The 15,222-nt window shown below is 42.2% G+C and overlaps 1 protein-coding gene across 3 annotated transcripts in view; it reads left to right on the forward strand.

Annotated features, from left to right (window-relative positions):
- The first annotated feature begins 473 nt into the window (after positions 1-473).
- PPP3CA (protein phosphatase 3 catalytic subunit alpha) overlaps positions 474-15,222 on the forward strand; it is a 304,975-nt gene continuing 290,226 nt past the window's right edge. Inside the window, exons 1-2 of one of the 3 annotated variants that reach the window (XM_045018965.1) lie at positions 474-710; positions 1,631-1,759. In XM_045018965.1, the coding sequence (XP_044874900.1) occupies positions 1,702-1,759 (58 nt within the window). In that variant the 5' untranslated portion in view covers positions 474-710; positions 1,631-1,701. Of the gene's footprint in view, positions 711-1,188; positions 1,257-1,630; positions 1,760-5,298; positions 5,336-15,222 lie in introns of those variants that run through there. The other 2 variants (XM_045018964.1, XM_045018966.1) reach the window with 2 other exon arrangements.

Consider the following 15,222-nt stretch of genomic DNA (forward strand, 5'->3'; position numbering starts at 1 on the left):
ACACCCGCTTTCTCCCCCTTTAGCTGCTTGGGGCCCTGAGCAATTGCTTAGTCTGCGTATGCCTAGCACCGGCTCTGTACAGAGATATTAAGTGACTTGCCCAGGATCACCTAACACGTCTGTGGCAGTGTCCATGGACCTTCTAGACTTATGCCTTACAAGACCATCCTTTCCCACCCCCATTATTATTTATTGAAATACTGTGTTTTTTGCTGTACAAAGCAGAGGAAAGGTAAAAGGACATACAGTATAATAATCGAATGTGCAGGATCTGCAATAGCCTTTGCAGCTAGCTCAGCACCTCCGCATTTCCTGATTGTAAGGTTATTCCTCCCGCCTCCAAACGCTACAGTGACTTTACTCTAATCAATTATACATTGGTTGGTTAAATGGTAGCCGCTAGTGAAAACCCCATCCATCAACCTTCCAACTGGAAAGCTCCCATCCCAACCAGCCAAGGCCCCTCCCTCCTTCCTTCGCAGAGCAGCACTACAAGCAAGAAAGAAAAACGGAAAAGCTATTGTCGGGAGCTTGGTTGATAACGGCACCGGAGCAAGAAGAAACCCAACTGACGGCTGCCCCTAGCCCCCAAAGGGAAAGGGGCTGCAGCGGTGCATGGACGAGCCTGTCGTGTCTGTGTCGTACTGCAAGGGATACACACGCAGGCGCGATCACCCTGGAGCTTTTCCTGTTGTGTAGCAGTAGCTACAGTGAGTGACAGGCGGAGGCCGCCCCCGCCAGCTAATGACATACGCGCGCTATCTCCCTGCTGCTGCTGTGGCCTTGGGTTTTTTTTTAAAAAGGGGGAGACACCCCCCAACACCGCTTCTCTCCCGGTAACTCATCGCCAGCCGCGGTGCAACAGCAGGGTCCAGCTTAGAGCGTCCCTCCAGCCCACAGTCCTGCCCCTCCTCCCCGCCCCCGAGCCCCAAAGCAAATCACACAAGGCGCTTTACTACTCCCCTTGCTGCTCAACCAAGCCTTTAGAACGCTCCGGGGAGAATTCCACCCCCAGCTGCTGCGGTGCTCCCCCTCCCCTGCCCCCAGCCCGGCTAAGGGTGAGAGCCGTCAGAACACCTGGGAGGAGAGGCGGGCGGCGGTTACCTGACAGTGATTGGCAGCCCGGCCTGAGCCAATGGCTGCGGGAGAGAGCTGGGGGCGGGGGAGAGGGAGCTGGGAGGGAGATGCGGGTGTAAGGCTAGGCGGTGAGGGTAGGTTGCGCCTTGGACCGTGTGCAGCTGAGTGGCTGTGCCTATGTGAGTGAAAGGAGAGAGGAGGGGGAAGAGACGTATCCAGATCCAGTGCAGCAGCCGGAGGAGCTGGAGCAGCCGCCGTTCTGCTGCTGTGGGGGAAGGAAGCTCAGGGCTGCTGCATTTGCACCCTGATTATTTTTTTAAATTTATTTTTTCTGGCTGATTTTGCCCTTTATTTATGCAAAAAATATAAATAAGGAAGCGAGTGGCGTGATTGAGATAAATAATTAACTAGAGGAGGAGGCGGGGGAGGAGGAAGAAGAAGAAGGAGGAGGAGGAGAAGGAAAGGAAAGCAAAGCAAGCAGCAGGCAAGAGGGGCAGGAACTTTAACCATAGCCAAGGACCCAGAGACACTGACTGGCCGTTTGTTGCTGCAGCAGCCTTCTCAGCCTTGTGTCTGCGCTGTGTGAGGGAGCGAGCCCTTCCCTTCTGCCCCCGGCTGCTGGAAATGTCTGAGCATAAGGCAATTGATCCGAAGTTATCAACGACGGACAGGGTGGTGAAAGGTAAGTGCTGTGCCGTGCACAGACGGACACACACAGACAGCTGTCTACTTGCACTGCCCCTCCTCCATTTTTTTTTAATTTGGCTACCACCGTCCTCCAAGATAGTGTACGTCTCTCCCCCTCCAAGGAACGGGGTCTGCTTATTTACTGTGGCTGCAGTTGCTAAATGGACGAGACGTGTTTGGAGGGGGGTGGAGGAGGCGGTGATGGGGGAGTGAGTAGGGAGTAGCTGCTGTGAGAGATATAGGAAGTGGTGGCTGTTGGTCAGGGTTGTGTCTGGGGGTGGTAATTTGATTGGTGTCTTGCACTATTGACTCGGGGTTTGGGTTTGCTCGGGAGATCTCTCTGCCTAGGGCTACATTGCAGCATTTTCTCCCCCTGCCTCCCCCTCTCTGCCTTCAAGTGATTGCACAGGGCTCGCGCGAGAGAGGGGGAGCCCCAGCTTCCTGAGTTGCTGGAGTGTCTGAGGCAGAAGGGAGGGGAGGGAGAGACGCACAAGAGCCTGGCTCCCTCCTCTCCTCTGGCTACCTCTTCGGGCATTTCCCCCTCCCCGGCCTGATCCGAGCCCCTTTGGGTTGGGTGGCCGGGTTCGCACGCAGGCTCCGCTATCTGTAGGCAGATCTTTTGTCAGTGCATTTCAGCTCCCCGCATGCACGAATATATGCCCGTAAATCCCTCGATCCTGACAGCTGGGGCTCTCCTTCTCCCCCCCCCCTCGCGTCGCTGACATCTCTCCTCTCCCTTCCCTTTCTCAAACGTGCTGCTTGATGTGGGTGACACCTGGAGCCAGCGCTTGATTCACAGAGATCTCTGTTCGGGCGGGGGGCTCTTGCTTGCGGTCCTTTATGGTCTATTTCTCCACCTAGAGAAGGAGGATCCGCCGATCTCTGTCTCTGTGTACACAGCACACACCTAGCCTATCCACCCAGCCACCAGTGCTGGTATGGTGAGGAAGAGCCTTTGCAGCGGCAGTGGGAAATTCTTTTTTTTTCCTCTGGGCGATGCCATGTAGTCCAGTAGCCAAATTAATTTCGTCTAGGGAGGGGGATGTGACTCTAGAATGTGGAATATTTATCCAGGATCATCCTCTCTAGGAGATGAAAATGCATGGTCAAGCCGCATAATACATGCTGAACATTAAGCACAGTAGAAGGCAATCCAAGCCACTTCCCCCATCATGGTTATTGTTTATGATTTGGCCTGGCTTAATGTGAAGTTATCCAACAGAGACACTGTGTGCCCTTGTATCTTTGCATGTGTGTGCACATATCTGCCTGTGGGTGTTGTTCCCCACAAATAAGTATAATCTTGATGACTTCGCTCCGTTGTAAAAACATACATGTGTGTTCTATGAGCTGAATGCTCCTGAGCCACTCATTTGTTGAAAAACATCCAAGAGTTTTCATTACCCACACAAACACAGTGCACAGCAATAAAAGAATGTTTATTCCTTTATGGAACAAATGTGTGTGATTTTAATATATGTAAAATGTGCGTATTTCTGTATATGTACTTTAGTGTAATACAGCGTATCCATCATAGGCTATAAACTTGTATTCATCTCCAGATTTTTTGGTGAAATACAAACTCCAAATGGGCTGTTAATGATTCCAGAATCCACGAAACTTAGACAAAATTGGCTCTGTAGCATGCACAATTTTATGTGTTTACTTGAGCATCAACCAAAACCCAATGTAAATCTTATTGAGAGATTCACATAATTTAAATCTTTGTATTTTAATTTCTGTTTTTTTCTAATTGTTTCATATCTGAGGTTTTTTTTAAAGAAACTTGGTTGTATGCACTTGTTTTAAAAAATGGAGTTTGCCTTTATCTTGTGAAATAAGAAATATTTGTCGCATGACTTAGGCAATATTACATTGAATCATGGTCCTGTGACATCACAGTAAAAGAGCAAGGATTTTAAAGTTTGTAATATATGACTAGACTTTTCTGATACCCTTCAATTAGAGATATTACATATATTACAAACATTTCATACATTACAAATATTTTGCATAATGTCTGGAGTACACTAGTAATTGGGGGTTGAATGAAGATTTTTTCTTAAATTTTGTGTTTGACTCTGTGTAAAGGTAGGACCAAATTCTATGGACTTTACTCAGGGAAAGCTTAAATTCAGCGGATATTCTGCATGAGTAAAAACAGATGCAGGATTTGACCCATTATCTTTTTACTTAAAATAAAATCATCTTTGCTTTTCTGAATGCCGATAAATAAAATTGCTACTCCTGCATTTAGTAATAGACGCCATTACTGTTGTCTTTAAAGACACTATAATCAGTCTAGGGTGGTGGTTTTTTGTTTTTACACATTAGTGTGAGGTTTTAGTCTCCTTATGACTCTTAATCTTAAATCACTCTTCATTCTGTGTTAATGAGTATATAGGCTCCAAACTTCCCAGAAACACTATGTATAAGATACTTTGACAGCACAGATAGTTGGGATTTCTTACTTTTTTTTGTGTGTGGATTTTGTGAACATTCAGTCCACCAAACATTTAAGATTTTATTCCTTTTATGAAGTATTCATTAAGAGGACTTGAAGGAAGGAACAGAAATTGACCTAAATCGTGCATAGAAGACTTATTCATTCATTTGGCCTGATAGTTGTTATATGTCAACATTTTGTAGGTAATATTTGGATTCATTTAACTGGTTCATTCTTTTATTAAGCACCAAAATCCGGTTAAATGCTTAAATACAGAACCTGGAGTGAGTAATGCACAGTGAACTCTTAATAGGATTACTTTTATACTGTATCATATTCATTTTAAATTGCATTCACTGAACTGCTTTTTTATTGTTTAGAAGCATAATGAAGAAAGATAGTAATGTAGCTTTTTTTCACTTGTAATAACAAAACAAATGTGATTCTTAACTTAATTTAGTGCTGTAGAATCCCAGGGTCCTGTATTACATTAGTCAGAGCTATAGTATTTCTTTTTCATAGGTCATTATCTATATCTTCTTGAGAGGAAAAGCTGAATAGCCTTGCAATGGTAACATTAATAAAAATCAAACATTAAAACACATATGGAGATAATCAGTGAGCCTTAAATTGTAACAAAGAAAAATGCATCTTCTGGACCATGTTCCGATATAACCAGTGTAAACTGAGAGTTTTTTAAAAAAAAGATTAATAAATGAATAAATTGTAACATGGAACCTTTATTTGGGGGAGAAACATTTTTTCGTCATGTATGTAGGCTTTAGATTTCATTGATTTTTCTGACTGCACAAGAAGCAGTGGCTCTACCAGTCAGGATCTGATAATTTACCTACTGCAAAGTTAAAAGTTTAGTTTTGCAAGATCACAATTAGTCAACACATGACAGGAGATATCTTGGTATATCAAGATCTCCAAGCTGTGTGTGAACCTTAGGTAGGTACTACTACATAATAGTTAGTGGTGGGTTTGAGGGGGTGAGAATTCTAGCAGTTTTAAACAGATTGCTGTATTGCTGACACCTGTTGGGTGGTTTTTTGTTTTGTTTTTTTCTAAAGATACTGCTAAAGAGAGTGACTCTAAAGATGAGAAATGACTTAAGTGCAAGTAAGTATTTCATACCCTGCTACTCACATGGAATTTTCTAGACTATCAAATTGATTTAACTCAAAGTAAAATGTCCTCTTTTTGTCACAGTACAGTTAGGTGTTACTGAATGCCTTGTGAGATGTTGGCTTTCTCCTACCTGCATTATGTGATTTGTTCACAATGGCACCTGACAGCTTATTGAGTGAAATCTTAATACCCACATGTCTGAAATTACTGTACAGTGAGCAATATGAAGAAGTAATTCAAACCCATGTATTAAAATGGCAAATTTTCAAAAGCAAATTCACTTTTGTAAGAGTTGACAGAAGTGTATTCTTGGGAATGGTAGGGAAAGAGTATCCTGCATGTCAGTCTGAAGGATACTATTATACTTCGGTCAAGCAATGATTATTCCACTTCTTTCTCCTTAATCATTATGATGCAAAGAGGGTTGAGAACTTCTTGCAACTGTAACCTAGACAAGTCAGCTTTAGACTGTTGGTATTAACATGTGAAAATACTATTTTAAAATGTATTGTTCTGCAAACACGCATATGATTAGTTCAGTGGGATTACTCATATGCCTAAAGCTGTGCATGAGCCCTTAAAACCTCAGTGTTGCTGAAAGGTGCTGGCTTGAAAACCCTGTAGGTTGAAGTCCTTCATGTCCCCATAGAAAGGTATGACACAGATGCTGAGAGGGTAAGCTTCTCCATGTCACTCTGCTTATGAGCTTCCATCCCTCCCCTTGGGATGAAAAGGTGGCTAATTATCCACACTAAAAAGAACAGGAGTACTTGTGGCATCTTATTTGAGCATAAGCTTTTGTGGGCTACAGCCCACTTCATCGGATTCATGTAGTGGAAAATACAGTAGGAAGATATATATACATACAGAGAACATGAAAGAATGGGTGTTACCATACACACTATATAAGGAGAGTGATCCCTTAAGGTGAGCTATTAGCAGGAGAGAAAAAGAACTGTTTGTAGTGGTAATGAAAATGGCCCATTTCCAGCAATTGACAAGGAGATGTGAAGAACTGTAGGGGGGGAAATCAAATTAGGCTTGAATAAAGATTGGGAGTGGATGGGCCATTACACAAAATAAAACTATTTCCCCATGCTTATTTCAACCCCCTCCCCCCCCCCCCAGTTCCTCACATCTCCTTGTCAATTGCTGGAAGTGGGCCATTTTCATTACCACTACAAACAGTTCTTTTTCCCTTCCTGCTGATAATAGCTCACCTTAAGGGATCACTCTCCTTATATAGTGTATATGGTAACACCCATTCTTTCATGGTGTGTGTGTGTGTGTGTGTATACACACACTTCCTCCTGTATTTTCCACTACATGCATCCGATGAAGTGGGCTGTAGCCCACGAAAGCTTATGCTCAAATAAATGTGTTAGTCTCTAAGGTGCCACAAGTACTCCTATTCTTTTTGCGGATACAGACTAACACGGCTGCTACTCTGAAACCGATCCACACTAGTTTACCACTTGAAGCCTCTGAAATTTGCCAGTGGAGGGTATCGATGTGCTAGGTTTGGCACTGGATTTTGAGGTGGGCCGAGGGAACTAACTCATCCCACAAAGTTCACAGAACAGCTGTCTGATTTCAGTAGTGATCAAAAGGTGTTGCCCTTGGTAAGATTTGAACCAGTGACCTAGAAGGGAAAGGCTCTATATCACATTACCAGTCTCTTCAGAATGTTCTGTGTTGCATTACAGTCTCCTGAAATGCTTGTGTGTAAAATATATGGATAGATTTATTTGTTTTTTGGTGTGGCCCTGACTCTCTCTCTCTTTAAATATAATCTCTTTGATATTTTATCCGTCAATACAAGTTACTTTATTTGTTAGGTATAGTTACACTAGCAGGTGTTCATCAAATCAGTGCATTTTGTGGCTAGTCTTGATTTTTAGGTTCATATTCGTGTGTAGTGGTGACTGGTACATATTGCTATGAGCAAGAGGATAAGGCTCAGTGGAAACTCTAAACCTCGATACTTAAAAAAATGTATGGGCTTTTTGTAGGGCAGTGCCTCAAACTGGAATCCAGAGCACTCCCAGGTGTATTGCAGAACTGTTCCCCTTTGATGAAGCAGATGTAAGTCTTCAAGCACTGATACTTCTTGCTGTTTGGAGCTGACACTAGGATATTTTTTAGGTTTTGTTTTTAATTTTTTTTCTAACCAACTAAACTTTTTAAAAAATAGAAATAAAAATAAGACTTTCCACCCTTTGTAGCTGCTTCATGTATGTCTTGTTTGATGCTTCTTTGGTGTGAACAGAGTGGTGCTCAGAACTGGTGAATTAGCAAATACACATCAAGAATTAATCTTGTTAAGAGACCTGAATGAAGGGAGATTAGATACTTAAAATGCTTCTTTTCTCTGAATAGGGTCTTACAAACAAGGAGCGTGGAGGGAGTCACTTGGTGGTTGATGTGGTATTAATGCTGAATGCTTTTTGTTTCCTCCTCAATATTGTCATAGTACACTTCCATGTAATAAAGGATTGCACTTTCTGTACGGAAAGTGTGGGGTCAGGTTTGGAGTGAGGAGATGCAGGAGACAATCTGCATTCAGCAGTATGGAAAACTGTACCACTGCTGTCATTTGGGATTGTCTGCTCTTGATCCATTCCTTAAACTTCATATAAGACATTAGACATGCCCGGTGCCTCTGTTTGGTCTTTTGGTGTTTTGGTAACTTTTTTTAGTGGGAAATTAAAGATCCCATTGCAATCTTCAAATGAACAAAGAATCTTGACCCATCTGTCCTCACTCAGCAAAACAGGCCATGTAAACTACATTTGAGGAAAGAATGACAATTGCATACTTGCATAGTCCCTGCACTACAGTTAGTCAAAGAAAATATCTTGACTCACTTCTGTTCTTATATGTATCTGGCCTGATTGTGATCCCACACTAGTCTAAAACAGGATTAACTCAGTGAATTCCATCAGTGGAATACTGGTTGGTGTGTGTGTGTGTTTTTAAAACTGATCCAGTATGTGTAGAACTTGCACTCTGTGTACATAATATATGCAACTAGTAGTCATTTTTATTATACACCTCTATCCCGATATAACAAGAATTCGGATATAACGTGGTAAAGCAGCGCTCCGGGGGGATTGGGGCTGTGGGCTCTGGCGGAGCAAATCAAGTTTGATATAACACGGTTTCACCTATAATGTGATAAGATTTTTTTGGCTCCCGAGGACAGCGTTATATCGAGGGAGAGGTGTACTAATATTTAGATATCTAAAATATTGAAACAGTAAGATGAACAAGTTAAATCAAAACAAAATTCTAGCAGGATATGTATTTGTGCAGTAATGTTGTTTCACTTAGCTAGTCATTAATTTTCTTAACCTTTGTTCAGCCATGGATACTGTCATTTTTGTAAATAAAATCAATTAATCGAATAAACTTTTCAGATCTACCATATAAGACCTTCTCTTGTACAAGCACACTGAAGGGAAACACATCTGATCTTAATTAGAACTTTGCTGTCTGGAGAGATCTATGATGGATGGTGGAGAACTGTCAGGTGGCTTTGTGAATGCCTGGAGGCCAAAGATTTTTTGGGGAAAGTCTTGGTCAAACTATGGATAGAAAGTTTTTTCTGCACAATTTATGGCTCTATGACAGTGGTTCCCAAACTTCAACACTCTGTGAACCCCTTTCACTAAAATGTGAAGACTCGCAAACCCCCTCCTAAAAATGAATATTTCCAGGGATTTTCTCCTTTATCTGAATATAAATTATAAAAGCAGTGATCTTGGAAATTTTGTTTTTACGACATGCTTATTACACACTATTTATTAATAATTATCATTACAGTATTTTTATTACATTATGAAAACAGCAATACTTTTCCAAGATCTCGCTTTCGTAACTTGTATCGCTTTGAATAAGCCTGTTATAAGACAAGGCTCCTACGTTTCATCAAGGAGCATCAGATGTGAAACAGCAAGAAGGTATTTAAGAAGCCAACTCAAAGAGTTCCTCCTACACAAGCATTCAGATCTTGAGCAGTCCAGGCAAACAACACACATTACAACAAAGCTTAAACTTGTTCTTCATAATAATTTAAAAAACAATACTAACTGCCTATTTAATTTTAAAAACAGCAAAAAAATCCACCTCCCTTTTCAAGACTCCTTATAAGAAATGGAGTTTAAATCTCCTCAGTGTGATAGGCTTGCTTTGATCTGCTTAGCTCTTGGAAGTCCAGGGGCTCCGGACTGCTGTCCTCATGCTGCCCGCAGTCCCTAGGGACAGCTGTGTCTGCCCTTAGGGAATTTTTTCGCGAACCCCCAGGGGTTCACAAACCCCAGTTTGGGAACCACTGCTCTATGATGACCCACGTGCTCTCCTAGTCTGTGCTTGGTTCCAGACAGCAGAGGGTGCATGCTTTTGGTGTTAGGAACTGTGAAAGAGGAGTTAATGTTTAGTGTTATCAACATTAATGTAAGCAGCAAATTGTAACTTATGCCACTTTCCATTGGAGAATGCTGCATAGAATAGAGCAGCTACTTCTAACGTTCTTCTCTATTTCTTCTTCTCCACCCCAAATCAGGCCATAATTCTTTTTGTTGTATGCTTCCCTCTTGGTGCAAGTAGACATTTTTCCCGTGTTGTTCTCCAGTACGTGCCATGCAACAGAAAGAGAGCATATGAATAGTGAGATTATCCTTCACTGGGTATCTTGGGTTCACAGTATTTCAGTCACTCCCACAAGTTTCAGAAGCTTAAGCAGGCTCCTATTGTTCAAAAACCTTTAGAAATAGCAGTTGAAAAACTCAGTTCAGCCATTGTTAATAAGTAAGTGGTGGTAGTTTGTGTTGAACTGCTTTATTTTTTAGTTCTCCAGTGTGGCTTTAAAATTAAAAAGTGCCCTTTTATAGCAAGTATCAGAGGGGTAGCCGTGTTAGTCTGGATCTGTAAAAGCAGCAGAGAGTCCTGTGGCACCTTATAGACTAACAGGTGTATTGGAGCATGAGCTTTCGTGGGTGAATACCCACTTCATCGGATGCAAGTTTAACAAGTTTCTGTGTAGTCAAAAAATAAAAAAACAAGGCCTAAAATCTAGGTTTGGTTCTGCATTTAAATATCAATGCTAGTTCCGTCAAGAATGCTCAGGCAAACTGAAGTAATATCTCATGTTAAGGGCTATATTTCCTTCTGGCACCGGTGAAGAAGTGTAGGAGACATGTTTTCTGCATTATTTATTTCTAAAAAGTATTTTAAGGGATATTTATACAAATATTATTGAACACTTCTAAAATTTATAAAGCGTGCCCTAAAGGAAGCCACAACTTTCTAAAGAGAAACCCACTTCAAGGAGACTTCAGATAAAAGAATCTGAGAATGCACACCTTTTATGTGGTTACATGAGTTGAATTTAAGATGTTACCGTGCATCACATCAGTTCTTTAAGTTGAACATGTACAACCATTTCCTCGTCTGATGAGTCAATACCTCCCTTGCTTTTCCCCCATAAAAGATCATTGATGGCCTGTTTAGCCAATTATGTAATCATGATAAAATGTATGGCCCCAGCCCTGCAAATAATTAAGTATGTGAGTAAAGTTACTCACATGAATATCTGTCTTGCATTGAATAACCAGCTGTTCAGATTGTGGATCAAACATATATTAATGGGAAGTACAAAGCTCTGTTTCTTTTACTTTCTTTCTCTTTACTTACTGTGCTGCAGAGGTATAACATTGTATGTGGAGAAACGGAGGGAGCAGAAGAACACTTTGTGAATATTACTTCTGATTGCTAAAAACTTATGCTGCTGCTCTCCTCTTTTTTTTTTTCTCTGCTTACTCCTCCACCAAAAAGTTGATACTGTTGGAATAACACCTCTAGAGTAGTACCTCTTTGACACAGTAATTTGCATGCATTTTGAAATTGACTAGATCTATTTTTATAGGCAAGGTTAGGCATGTTAACGTTGGCATAGCAACACTGCTGTATGAAGAGAACGTGACTCTTATTTATTTAAGATTTAACCAGGGTGCCAACATGAGTTCGGAATAACACAATTTATCTGTGGACCCTGGGGCAAAAATTCTAAAAGACAGACACACAAATCATATTTCTGATTTATAAGATAGTTTATGTGAGGTGTGTGGTGGTTTTTTTTTTTTTTTTTTTTTTTTAGGATAAGATGCCAACTCGGCCTTGAGCATATGTGGGTTTTGGGAACTGAAATATTAGATTCTTATACAGTACAAAGCATTTTACCAAAGCTTGAAAAACATGTTCCTGATGCTTCCTGGCCTAAGGACTACCCCTGCTAGCTAGGGTGAAGGAACTTGTGCGGCAATGCCCTCTGCAATTTAAAAAAATAAAGCCATTGTGTGCTGTACTTAGTCACAGCCTCCTTTTGTTTTCAGTTTGCTTCTCACTCGTCTTCCCTCCCCGATTCTTTCTTTCTGTCCCTACATTGTGTTCTTTTCCTTTCCCACTTCTCTGCTAATGCTATAGACATATATATGCTCCTCAGTTTTGTAAATACTTCTACATATGCTTTCCTCTAATAAGCACAAGTAGTCTCATTGAAGTCAGTGCGGCTACTCCCATGCTTAAAGTTTTATGCCTGTGCATGTTTGCAGGATTGGATGATTAGATTGTAGGTTTCCTGGGGCAGGGCCCAGGTGTGTGGTATGTTTTTTTGTATCTTCTGTGAAGTGCTTAGGACACTTGTATGTTCTGTAAAGTAATAACTGTTAATCTCCCCCATCCATGCACCCAGTCATATGTGTGGCTTGGAAAATGCCAGACACCTAATAGCCAGCGGACTAGACAAAGATCCAAGGATGATAGTCAGGTGAGAAGCTAAGCCCTTTCTTCCCCACCCTACCCCACCCCACCCCCTGGCTGTGAAATGGGGAACCACCTGCCAGGTTTTGTCTGTGGACCTTATTCAGGGTTCTGTTTATTTTGTTACCACTGGCTAGTAGGTCTCTAATCTCATTAAAGCCTTCAACATTAGGTAGCTGCTAGAAGAGACAAGATCACTATTTCTGTGTTCTCTCCAGCCCCTACATACAAATCCATCTAATCACAGAGCCTCCTGACTATTGTAAGGGTGCTGCTCGTTTGGGTGTGCATGCCTGCAGTCCTTTTCCTGCAGTCTCTATTTTTTTTTTTTTTTTTTTTTTTTTTTTTGCATCTTCCACTCCTAATGACTATCTCTGGTGCCTACTTCTGCTGGTGCCCATAGCTTTTCCCAAGATCTACTAGAACAAAACTGACTTGACTCTTGTGGTTTCATTATTGCTTGCAAGATGCTCAGTGGCAGCTCTGAAAACTCTCAGGGTGCTTGTCAGTTTTTGCAGCTTGGAAAAGTGCTGAGCAGCAGTCTAGGCACTGGAGCTGACTTTCTGCGAAACAACTCTACGCGCTCGTGCTCCATACCGTTCACTTCCTCACCCTCGTGTCCCGCCCCGACACCAAGTGGCGGGACCTCTTGCCACCTGTGGAGGGTGAGGAGCCCCGGTGGGCCAGCCTGTACTCCACCCTGGTCCCGAGGCCCGCCGGGGATATCAGCTGGCGGCTCCTTCACGGGGCCGTGAGCACGGGCGTGTACTTGGCGCGGTTCACCCCCGTCCCGGACACCTGCCCCTTCTGCGGCGTGAGGGAGACCCTGGCGCATGTTTACCTAGAGTGCGCCAGGTTGCAGCCCCTATACCGGCTCCTCACCGACATTCTGTTACGTTTCTGGCTGCACTTTTCCCCTCACCTCCTTATCCATGCACTCCCTATCCGTGGCCCCACAAAGTCGCGGGACCTCCTGGTCAACCTCCTCCTCGCCCTGGCTAAAAAGGCCATCCACGCGACCAGGGAGAGGAGGTTGGCCGACGGAGACTCCTGCGACTGTGGGGCCTGTTTCCGGTCCCTCGTCCGCTCACGTCTCCGGGCGGAGTTCCTCTGGGCGGCGTCCACTGGCTCCCTTGACGCCTTCGAGGAGCAGTGGGCGCTGTCCAGGGTTCTCTGCTCGGTGTCCCCATCAGGCTCCCTCCTTATGACCCTTTGACCTCACTCCTGTCCCTGTTCTTTTATTAGTTGTCCCCCGCACTTAGTGGGTTTCCGTGGCCCTGTGGATCCTCCCCTTAGGCTGGGGGGGGATCCGTTAGCATGGGGCGGGCTTCCGCCCGCCCCCTCTCCCGGATAACCCAATAGTACTTCAGAATACCACACTGCCTTGGTTTATACTCTGCTCATGTTTGGAAGTTACCTGTGCAACAAAAAGGGATATACTTTAATTGGGAGGGGGAGAGGATCCATTATATTCTGCAGAAATGGATTGTATTCACTCAGAAAAGTTTCTTGATCCCCACAGATCAGTGGATTTTTCAAGTCTTGCTTCTTGCACATCTAAAAACATCGTTGGTAAAGAACATATTGTATAGTAGCTTGAGAGGGTCAGGCAGAGGAATTATGGTAAAAGGAATGTTAATGATTTATTTTGATGAAGTAGCAGCTATTTTTTCCAATATCTTTTATATTTTAAGAGGCACAACAATACAAAAGGGCACATCTAGACTAATAGAACAAAAATCTGATGCATTATAGAGTTGTCTAAATGAAAAGTGCAGTATTAATATAAAATATTGGATCATTCAAACCATTATTGGGATAATATGACATGTCAGTCTTAAAAATCTACATTATATCTTATTAATTTCTCCATCCATCATTTAGTGAGATGCAGCTTAGGCAGTTTATAGCAGCTCATTACTTGTATAGATCAAAATACAGTAGTACTTGCCTTGAATTGGCTGAATTGTTGTGAACAAGCATGTTGTATTTTGGTTTCTTTCATGAGTTCTGCTATGCACAAGGTGAGATAAAAATCCAAAATCTACAGATGGTGTGGGCTGTACTCTTCACTGAAGAAATCATTATGACTTTTTAATACATAAATTGATAATGGAACAAGTGCTGCATAAATACTTGATTCTGACTCTAAAAAAGTCTATGCAGTATTGCCATGGAATTGAAACATACTTTAAATTTCTGATCAGAATAATGAAAATAGCATGACAAATATAGATTTTGATATCACAGCTAGACCTTCAGGTTCACACAAAGCGTTGTTCAGTTTATTTAGTTATCAGAATCCTGAGCTATCTTGGTAGGAATTCTGCATGTGACTTTCATATTTGGTTTTTATTTTGAAGCTTTTGAGTTTATTTCCTGTTTTAGGACCATTTATCCAGCCTAGAAAGGATTTCTTTCCAAAATAATGGGCATTTCAAAGCATGAACGTTCCAGCAGCCAGTCACACTGCGGGTGCTTGACAATTGTAGAATCTTCTACCCTCTTTTTTCCTTTACAGTTTTTTGGTACAGATATAAGGGGTGCTTTTATTTATTTTGGGAGAGTGCATTATGCCCTTGCTTGGAAACCCATGGTATCTCTAAAATGTATGGGAGAGTCTGAGATGCGTTTCCATTCTACATCCAGCTCAAGCATATTAATTATAGAACATATTGCAAAACTGTTAAGGTATGGATCCTCATTCATACTGTCTCTTCAGTCCCCTCTCTGATTTTGCAGTCTTTGGTGACTTTCTTAGCCCCATAAAATATATGTGAATGCAGTTCCCATAAAGATTTCCTGGTTTTGAGTTATAGTTTTTTGAGACTCTACTTCTCTCTTTTTCTTCTCCCAACCTTTCAGTTTGATTGTTGTTAGTGTGAGTTCTCTCAAGGTGTGCCTATGTGCTAGTGGCTTCTGTCAACACTCTGCATTGCTGCATGGGTTGGTGAGCAGAGGTGAGCTGTACTGGTCCATTTTATTCTAGAAACAGCAAGAGCTGATCATGGGCAGTAAATTCTAGGTTCCAGGGTGAGTCCTTATGGACACCTTTACTT

Source organism: Mauremys mutica, chromosome 5, assembly GCF_020497125.1.
Source record: "Mauremys mutica isolate MM-2020 ecotype Southern chromosome 5, ASM2049712v1, whole genome shotgun sequence".
Classification (NCBI taxonomy): Eukaryota; Metazoa; Chordata; order Testudines; family Geoemydidae; genus Mauremys; species Mauremys mutica.